The sequence below is a fragment of the Eschrichtius robustus genome, chromosome 3, assembly GCF_028021215.1.
Source record: "Eschrichtius robustus isolate mEscRob2 chromosome 3, mEscRob2.pri, whole genome shotgun sequence".
NCBI lineage: Eukaryota > Metazoa > Chordata > Mammalia > Artiodactyla > Eschrichtiidae > Eschrichtius > Eschrichtius robustus.
The window spans coordinates 5912571-5921751 of record NC_090826.1 but is presented as its reverse complement, the minus strand read 5'-3'; the positions used below and the strand labels follow the sequence as shown (position 1 = coordinate 5921751).

Below are 9181 nucleotides of genomic sequence, written 5' to 3'. Positions count from 1 at the left end.
ACTCAGAAGAAAAAAAAAAGAAACAGCATATGTTTTAGTTTGAATGACTCTGACTTTTTCCGATCTTAAGAGTGTCACCACATCAGGACTCTGTTGTCTTTTACCTTGTATTTCCGGAAAGCTGTCTGGACAAGCCTGGCCGCTTCATAGAGTTCTCTCTGTTCGTGATCAGACAGAGTCAGCTGAGCAAATTCATTCTCCACCTTCTCACTGGTAGACGCACTCAGGAATTCAGACCAGTCTGCGGCGGAGGGAAGGCTGGGTTTCTCGAAAGCTATTTCACTGACTGGTGAGCCTACAGGGCTCAGGCTGGTATTAGAAGAAGGGGTTAGAGGCTCGTTATATGCACTTCTGAAACAAGAGGAGACACAGGGGAGAGAGGCTGGTGATTGGTTTGCATGGTCCATTGCACGCTGGTCAACGAGACAAGATGGTACCTACTGTGGACCATGAAGGATAGGCCTTCACTCAGGCCAGAGAGCTGCTAAGCAGACTCTGAATGTCCTTCAATTAGTAACTTCACATTGAGCACCTGTTATGAGTTTAGTACTGTGCTAAGTACTAAATCCACTGAGTCCACTATCCAATTGTGAAACTGCAGTTGAACTGGCGGGGGATCACTAAGATACATTATATCCTGCGCTCTGATGTGGGAAGAAAAATCATGGGAGAGGTGAGGACATAAGGGGGCCTTGGAAGAGGCAATGGAACTCGTCCTAACGTTTCCTTCCTTCCTTGACAAGGGCGTTCATTACACGGAACTCCTCAGATCCAGTGGGCCTCCTGAGCCTCCACATAAACCCAGGAACTTGCCCTGGGGAGTGGCCCACAGACACTACTGACCTGATCTGGGCGGCATTTGGCAGATGGTCTACGTCAGCTAGGTAACCGGCCAGCCAGCTCATCGTACTGCTGATGGTGGCCGCGTCTGTCCTCTCCAATGCCGGGGACTCCATGGGCACAAAGTTCTCCTGCTTGATCCGCTCAGGGGTGGCTTCAATGATGTGCTCTGCCAAGGTCATCATGTTCACCTGGAGCCCGGAGGTCACAGAACACTCAGGTTAGGGTGGCACCTTAGAGGTTATCCAGGCCTACCTCCACTCCCCCCACCTTGGAAAGAAAGAAAGGAGAGAGGGCGGGCTTACACCTCAGTCCAGTGCCCTCCAATCTCATCGTAAGGTTTTCCGATTCACCTGAATGTGCTGAGATCCCAGATCTGCTTATCTCCAAACCATAGTTTGGTCCCGAACCTTAAGTCTTCGAGAACGTCTGGCTTGTGCCTACTTTCTACTCTCAGCTAGGACCAACCAGTTAAGGATGCTATGACTGGGCAGTCCTGGTCATATTATTGTAGTGACACTACTGGTTACCTGACCACCATCACCCCATTTTGCCTTGCCCAGAGAACCCGTTTTGTAGAGAGCAGCAACGAGCCAACATCCAGGGGACAGCTCGTGACTGATACAAGCCAACTGTCCTAATCCCCTTCTTGGTTTCCCACCTTCCGTGCACCAAGGGGGGGATCCGTGACCCACTTCTGGACAGGAGACTGCACAGAAGTCTGCTGGGTGGGCTCTGCGCAAAGCTTTTGCTTTCCTGATGAAAGGTATCGATGCACCTGGCCCTTTCCCTTCCTCTTCCTGCTCTGACTACAGATGAGCTCCAGAAGCCACATTACAACCATAAAGCAACAAGCACGAAGAGGAGAGGCAAAAGAACAGAAAATCCAGAAAAAATCCTGGTCCCGGATGGCATTATTGAGCAACTGAACCTCTGGACTTCTATGAGAAGAATAAGTCATTTTCTTATTAAACCACTGGAGTTAGGTTGCTGATACATGCACCCAAAATACATTCCTAATGGATGCATTTAGGAATCCTCAGAACTAGTCTGGAGTAGATATATTTGGTCAGAATCAGAGATATAACCTTGTTTTTAAAAGTTTCCTTGCACATCTCTTGAAAATGGAAGTTGAAATATAGCAGTTTAAGTTTTTAAGTGAATTGAAAATGTTCTGAAAGGATCTATACAAAAATGACAAAATGCTTATCTTACAACATGCGTGAACCTGAAAAACATTATGCTAAGTGAAAGAAGCCAGACACAGAATATGACAGTTTATGATTCCATTTATACAACATTTCTAGAAAAAGCAAAATTCTTGGGGAGAGAAATCAGATCGGCGGTTGCCCAGGGCTGGTATGGGAACAGAGGGTGACTGCAAAGGGGCACAGGGAACTTTTGGGGGGTGATGGAAGTGTTCTAAATGGGACTGCGATGATTGCACAGCTGTATAAATTCACTGAAGTTCATTACACTGAACACTTAAGAGTGAATTTTATGGTATGTAAATTACACCTCAATAAAACTCTTAAAAACACTTATCTTGGGTAATTTTCTAAATATTCAACAAAGAACAAGAATTATTGTGACAGGAATAAAAACGAAAACATTTAGGGAAAAAAATATCAGTTTTTCTTTTCCTTCTATATTGGCTCTCTTGGTTTGTGAGTCAAACAGGAGGAGGTAAGTCCTACCTTGATTTATTTTTCATGAAAGTATTAAAAAGTGGAATTTCTGGAGATGGAAGGTTATAACTATCTGTAGTCACTCCTCTCCCAAATCCTCTATTTTATAAACACGTGTCAGTGTAAGAACACCTTAATATCATAATAAATGCAACATTCTGAGATACCAAGTAGCTGATTTTTCATTGTGATAGCTACAAAAGGCCATGGAATTTAAATGACTTTCAGGTTTTTTATTCAAATGATGTTGGGTTTTTATTTACATTCTCTTTGGGTCCTAGTATATGAGCAGTTTTCATAAATGGGCTTGGATATCTAAAAAGATCACTGATATGTATATTTACTATGTGTATTCATACATCTACATAATTATATATATCATATATTAAATATACATACAAAGTCAAACTTTCTAATTGTATTGTCAATATTTTCATATCCTCTTCATACTTGAGCTGACAAATTTTGAAACAGTTGTGTTAGTCTCACACTATGATTACAGTTATGGTTCCACATTTCTTCATCTTTACTTGCTTTAATATTTAGAAGCTATGTTGTTAGGTGCATAACGGCTCATTACGGTCATATCGTTTTGACAAATTACATATATATATATATATATATATATATATATATATATATATATATATATATATACCATTTGCCTTACCTGTACTTTTTATCTTTTTTCTTTTTATATTCATTTGTCTGTTATATCTTTACCTATCACATCGTTTTCATTCTTTCTGTTTCATTTCATTTTAATTCTTTTACAAGCAGTATATAGTATATTTTGCTTCCTTTTTTTTTTTTTTTTTTTTTTTTTTACCCAATCTGAGAATCTTTTAATAGAATTAACAGTTTCCAAAGTGGGAATAAGTCATGTTTGAAAATATTCCTATAATATTATGTTATAGAGTATTATTTTTATTGTTGCTTTTTTCTTTATTACCATTACTGAACTTTTCCTGAATGGGCCAAATTTTCTTTTTTCCCCCTTAAATGACATAGAAATTCTGTAGCCTGTTTTTACACTACCTATTAACTTGACATTTCTAACAAGCATATTTCAGGCTATACATATCTATCAATATCATAATTGGAACAAACTTTTATTTTCCCTGGACAGGGGAACTGCTTTAGTACACTTTTACCTTCCTTTCCCTACCTCCCTGGTTTTGTTAAAAAAATTTAGAATCTTAGTTCTAGATTATTTTTTGAAACATTATTCCTCTTCCATTTAAAGAATTGCTTATCATGCAACCACACTATCAATAATTATTCAGAGATATCAGTATTACTGGTTTTACTGTTCACTCCTCCATGAACTCTGGCTTGCCATTTCTTGAATTATTTCATTAATTTTAGTTGTTATTTTTTTCATTTGGCTAAAATGCTTCTTTAGACTGCTGCTTTTTTCATAGTTATGTGCTCTTAAATTAGCAAAATATTCTCTGAAGTTTCAGTGAAAATATAAAGTAGATTTTCTTTAGGTTTTTTTCTATTTCCTGCATCAACTGTTTCAGTAAGGGCCAGTTGCTCTAAAGCTGTGCTATCCAATGGCTATTCAAACTTAAATTAATTAAACTTAAGTAAAATTAGAAATTCAATTCCCGAGTCACACTGAATACACTTCCAATGCTCAGTACCATACATGGCCACTGGCTACCATATTGGACAGGGCAGACATAGAGTGTTTCCATCACTACAGAAAGTTCTGGTGGCCAGCACTGTTCTAGATGCTCATCTTGGTTCCCCTCTTTTAAGCTGCTGATTTTCATAGTCTGGTGATTTATTATTGTATGTTTATATTTATAAATATTGTTCTGATTGCTCAGAATTAATATCTAGTATGGGCTCCAACAGAAATTGTTTAAAACAGGGCTTTAACTATGGCAGGTCAAATCTAGCTAGCTGTTTGTGTAAATAAAGTTTTATTGGCACATGGCCCACTCATTTGTTTAATACTGTCTAAGGCTGCTTTTGTGCTACAAAGGCAGACTGAACAGTCATGACAAAGTCTGTATTGCCCACAAAGCCTGAAATATTTACTATTTGGCCCTTTCCAGAAAAAATGTGCCAACCCCTCATCTCAAATATTATTTGATTTCCTGGGGAAGGCCTCCCCACAATTGTAGTGGTTGGTAGATCAGTAGCGGGGCGCCCACCACGCACCAGGGATGGAAACATACTGGTAAGCGTGCATGATTCTTGTCCTGTGCTAAACAGTGGGGGCTGGTAGGAAGGGTCCCCTGGGATGCAATGAACAGGAGTGTTTTAGCAACCAGACCTATCTAGGAATGTTGTCTGGGATACGAGATCCCCAATCATTTCTACAGGCACAGGTGCCCTAGTGAATTTCTTATGGGAGTTTTCTCCTTTTATATTTGTTTTGGATTCTATCAACGGGAAGAGGGAAAGAGAGGAAGTCAGACACATGTTCTGAGGATGCTCATTTTGTCCTCCCCATAGAGTATATTTTAATTAATGGAATTTGCTTGTTTAAGAGCCTAACCTCAAATTTACTTCAGTATGTATTCTCTTAATCTGTAACAAGTGTGATGCCCTAAAGGGATCCTGGATTTATTATAAAAGCAGTCAATTATCAGCTTTAGGGATATTCCACTGTACCTCATGAGAGCCTCAGACGATAGATGCCTTTACAAGGACTAGATGCTTGTTGTGCTTATCAAATCACTTACATCATTCAAATTCTACCCACAGGCCTCCTGTTTTAGCCATTATCAGGCTGTGACTCTCACTAGTACTTAAGACAGCAAAATCAGTCACCCTGGATGCAAGGAGGAAGCAAAAGACTTATTGTAGGAGTTTTGAGGAGCTAGTACAAGGCTCTACTGAGATCTGGGTCCCTGGTATTTAGGCCCTGTTCACAATGCTTGAGTCACAAGTGAAAACGTGGCCCAAGTAAAGAAGACAGTCCAAAATTCTTATATTATAAGCCCAGACTTCGAACCCTTCACTGGTGAGAAAATGACATGACCTCTCGAAATTGGCAGTAAAGATCAAGGAAGCTAGGACGGATGGACCAGCCTCTGCAGGTTTACCTTCCCCACGCTCACCTGTATATCATCCATGGGTTGTGAGCACTCCTCACTTTCTGCACTATCACGGTAGGACCCCAGCTCTGTGTTCACCACCTCTCTGTTAGCCATCATCAGGACACTCATTGGTTCCCGTGGACGCACCTGTGAAGGTGTTGCATCCTTTCCTACACTGGTCCCCTTCGGATTTCCAGTCACCTGTACTGTAGACACACCAATGTAAAGATCTTTGGAATTCCACTTTACTACCGGCTGAGATCCAGAGGCTTGGAATCCTGCAGTCTCTGGAGTGGGAGGGGAGATTTCCCGGCTGTAGTCCCTCACTCCTTCACTGGGGCTGATTCTCTCGGGGACAGACTGCTTAGAACTAGGGCTCTGCTTCCTGATATTTGGCTGTTCCAGACTCAGTGCAGTGGAAAGCAGCTTCTCCTGCCTTGCCTGGAAGTACTCAGGGTTCAATTTATGCTTTTTGGGAGCTGGATAATCTTTGTGGCTCTCACTGCTGTAGTAATTAGAGGGTTCAGACCGAGGTCTTCTCAGCTCTGAAAAGTACAGTAGAAAGGATAGTCAGGACAGGCGATACGATTAGGAATCCTAAAGAATTAACACTTTCTCTATGCCTGAGAGACACAAAGCGCAAAGCCAGAACTCAAGACATGTCCCTCACATTTCAATACTCCCCAGCAGCATATACTACAATCAGATAATCCTCCTCCAAAATCTGTAGCTCTTTCTTGCACGAACATAGTTTGTTTTTTTTTTTTTTTTGCTACTTTCTGCAGTTTTGGGGTGGGATGGGCCAGGGGAAGCACTAGGCATTCTAATAACTAAAAGGAAAATTAGAAACACTAAAAAAAAAAATCCCCAAACCCTTAAATGTATGTGAATATCCTATGGACTTTTCTGAGGGTAGCTGCATGAAAGCAAAAGGGAAATCTGCCGAGTTCTGAGAGGTAATCATTTAAAATGTTTACCTGGATTGGTACTTGCAATAACAGTGACTCCTTTGGGTATTTCTGGGGAGTTGATGGTTTCGCTGTGCCACTGGGTCATCCAGCTCTCTGCACTGGGTTCCTCGCTTGGAGGACAGTGGATTCTGGGGTTCTGTCCAAGCTGAGCCTGTTCGTCCCTCTGCAGGTGCTCCAGACACTCTGCTAATTTCACATGACCCCTTGACCTGGCAATTCCCAAAGGCAGCCTTCCTAGAGAGTCCGGAATAGAGATGGCCCGACGGTCCCACTTGTACAGCACGACAGCTGCTTCTAAGTGCCCGAGAGCACATGCCCACATCTGAAAAACAGAGAGACAAAGTGAGCTTCCTCAGTACGAGTTAAAAAACATATTTGACTTTTGCCATTGCTGCCAATTGACAAACTGGTCCTTGGCACCGATCTCAATGGGGCCATAAAACGTTACCATTACAAAGTAGCTCCGATACATGTCGTATGTTCAATGAGGGATAATACAAAGGGAACCAAGCACATCCCTATGCCAGCCTAGAAGAACAGTTCGGGGAATAAATGAACCCATTTCTTACCAGAGGAGTACAGGAGAAGTGGTCCACATTCAAGGGGTCAACCTCCAGTTCCAAATCAATGCTATCTGCATGCTTTGTGCTGGAACGAACAGCACCAGAAATTACTGCACAATGAATCCATGTTAAAAAATACCAGAACGTTATGAAACCCACAGAGATGAAACCAAACTGGGCGTCTCACATTCCTGGAGTGAAGAAATACAGCCCCAGACTCCCTAGGGTGCTCTGGGCTCTCCGTTTTGCCAGAGGCCCAGGGGAAATAAAAAGTCCAATGTTGGGGCTTCCCTGGTGGCGCAGTGGTTGAGAATCTGCCTGCCAATGCAGGGGACATGGGTTCGAGCCCTGGTCTGGGAAGATCCCACATGCCGCGGAGCGACTAGGCCTGTGAGCCACAACTACTGAGCCTGCGCGTCTGGAGCCTGTGCTCCGCAACAAGAGAGGCTGCGATAGTGAGAGGCCCGCGCACCGCAATGAAGAGTGGCCCCCGCTCGCCACAACCGGAGAAAGCCCTCGCACAGAAACGAAGACCCAACGCAGCCATAGATAAATAAAATAAATAAATTTAAAAAATTAAAAAAGAAAAAAACAAAAGTCCAATGTTTAGTCCAGCATCTCACTCAGGACTTCTCGGGCAGAAAAGTTCATAGAACTTCTTGGAACTGTCCACAGAGAGAGCCCTTGGCTCTCAGGCTACCACGCTCCCCGAATGGCCAGATTGCCCTCCACCAGTGGACCCCCTAAGAGGAACTCCTGTTGAGGGGTGAGGATGACAGCAGCCATCGGGCCCCAGCCTTACCGCCATTTGATGAGGGTCTGGATGAGGGTGGCGTAACCCTGGGCCGCGGCCAGGTGGAGGAGGGTCATTCCACGGAAAGTCTTGGAGTGGATCAGATGCTTGGACTTTGCCCAGCAGGCGCGACTCATCATCTTCTCGCACACGACAACCACGCGGCTCTCAAAGCAGCTCCCCAGGGTCCCGGGGCCAGGCGCGCACTGTAATGAAACGGCACGCGTTCCGATCGGAGGACCAAAGGCCCTGCACCAAGTCAGCGTTCGGATGCCGGCGTGGGAAACCAGTGCTTCATGATTTGCAACAGAAAATGGGAAGCATGAAGCTGAAAATAAGACATCTCGAAAGGGAGAACAGAACGTGCTGCGTCCAGCTCAGCGGCACATGTCCGCAGCCGGGCACACGGTAATTTTCTGTAATTCTAAGGATGTCAGAGTCTGTCCGCTGCAGCTGACGCTCTGATTGTGAGCTTTGTGCTGATCCAGCTCAGGGAAAGTATATACTGCTAAAAAGGAAACGAACAGAAAACATGGCCCCAGCCTCCCAGTTGAAGGAAACACTGCAGGCAGTAAACTGTCAGGGGCGAGCAAGGCAGGGTAACTTATGCTTCCACCACCGGCTGCCTGGAGGTCTTGACTCCCCTGCTCCTTCTGAAGGAGAATTAAGTCACTCAGATGGGGATTTTTCTCCCTAAAGAAGCACTTAGAAATATCCAGTAATACATTTGCAACAACATGGATGGACCTTGAGGGCGTTACATTAAGTGAAATGAGTCAGAGAAAGACAAATACTGTATGATGCCACTTATATGCGGAATCTTAAAACACACACACACACACACACACACACACAAACACACACACAAAAGCCTCCTGACTTCGCAGATACAGAGAACAGCCTGATAGTTGCCAGAGGCGGGGGGAGGAGGTGGGCAAAATGGGTGAAGGGGGTCAAAAGGTATAAACTTCCAGTTATAAAACAAGTAAGTCCTGGGGATGTAATGTACAGCATGGCATTTATAGTTTATAAGACTGTACTGCATACTGGAGAGTTGCTAAGACAGCAGATCTTAAAAGTTCTCATCACAAGGAAAAACAAATTTGTAACTATGTGTGATGATGTGTGTTAACTAGGCTTATCATGGTGATCATTTTGCAATGCACACAAATACCGAATCATTATGTTGTACACCCGAAACTAACACGATGTTATATGTCAATTATATCTCAATTGAAAAAACAGATTTCTAAAATTCCAGTAATAA

At 43.1% G+C, this 9181-nt stretch overlaps 1 protein-coding gene across 2 annotated transcripts in view; it reads right to left on the bottom strand.

Annotated features, from left to right (window-relative positions):
* The window catches only part of CAMTA1 (calmodulin binding transcription activator 1), an 894089-nt gene that overhangs the window by 17909 nt on the left and 866999 nt on the right, over nucleotides 1-9181 (bottom strand). Inside the window, exons 14-19 of one of the 2 annotated variants that reach the window (XM_068538797.1) lie at nucleotides 7924-8120; nucleotides 7128-7206; nucleotides 6565-6880; nucleotides 5609-5793; nucleotides 844-1031; nucleotides 105-351 (exon numbers count right to left, since the gene is read on the bottom strand). In XM_068538797.1, the coding sequence (XP_068394898.1) occupies nucleotides 105-351; nucleotides 844-1031; nucleotides 5609-5793; nucleotides 6565-6880; nucleotides 7128-7206; nucleotides 7924-8120 (1212 nt within the window). Of the gene's footprint in view, nucleotides 1-104; nucleotides 352-843; nucleotides 1032-5608; nucleotides 6133-6564; nucleotides 6881-7127; nucleotides 7207-7923; nucleotides 8121-9181 lie in introns of both variants that reach the window. The other variant, XM_068538798.1, reaches the window with a different exon arrangement.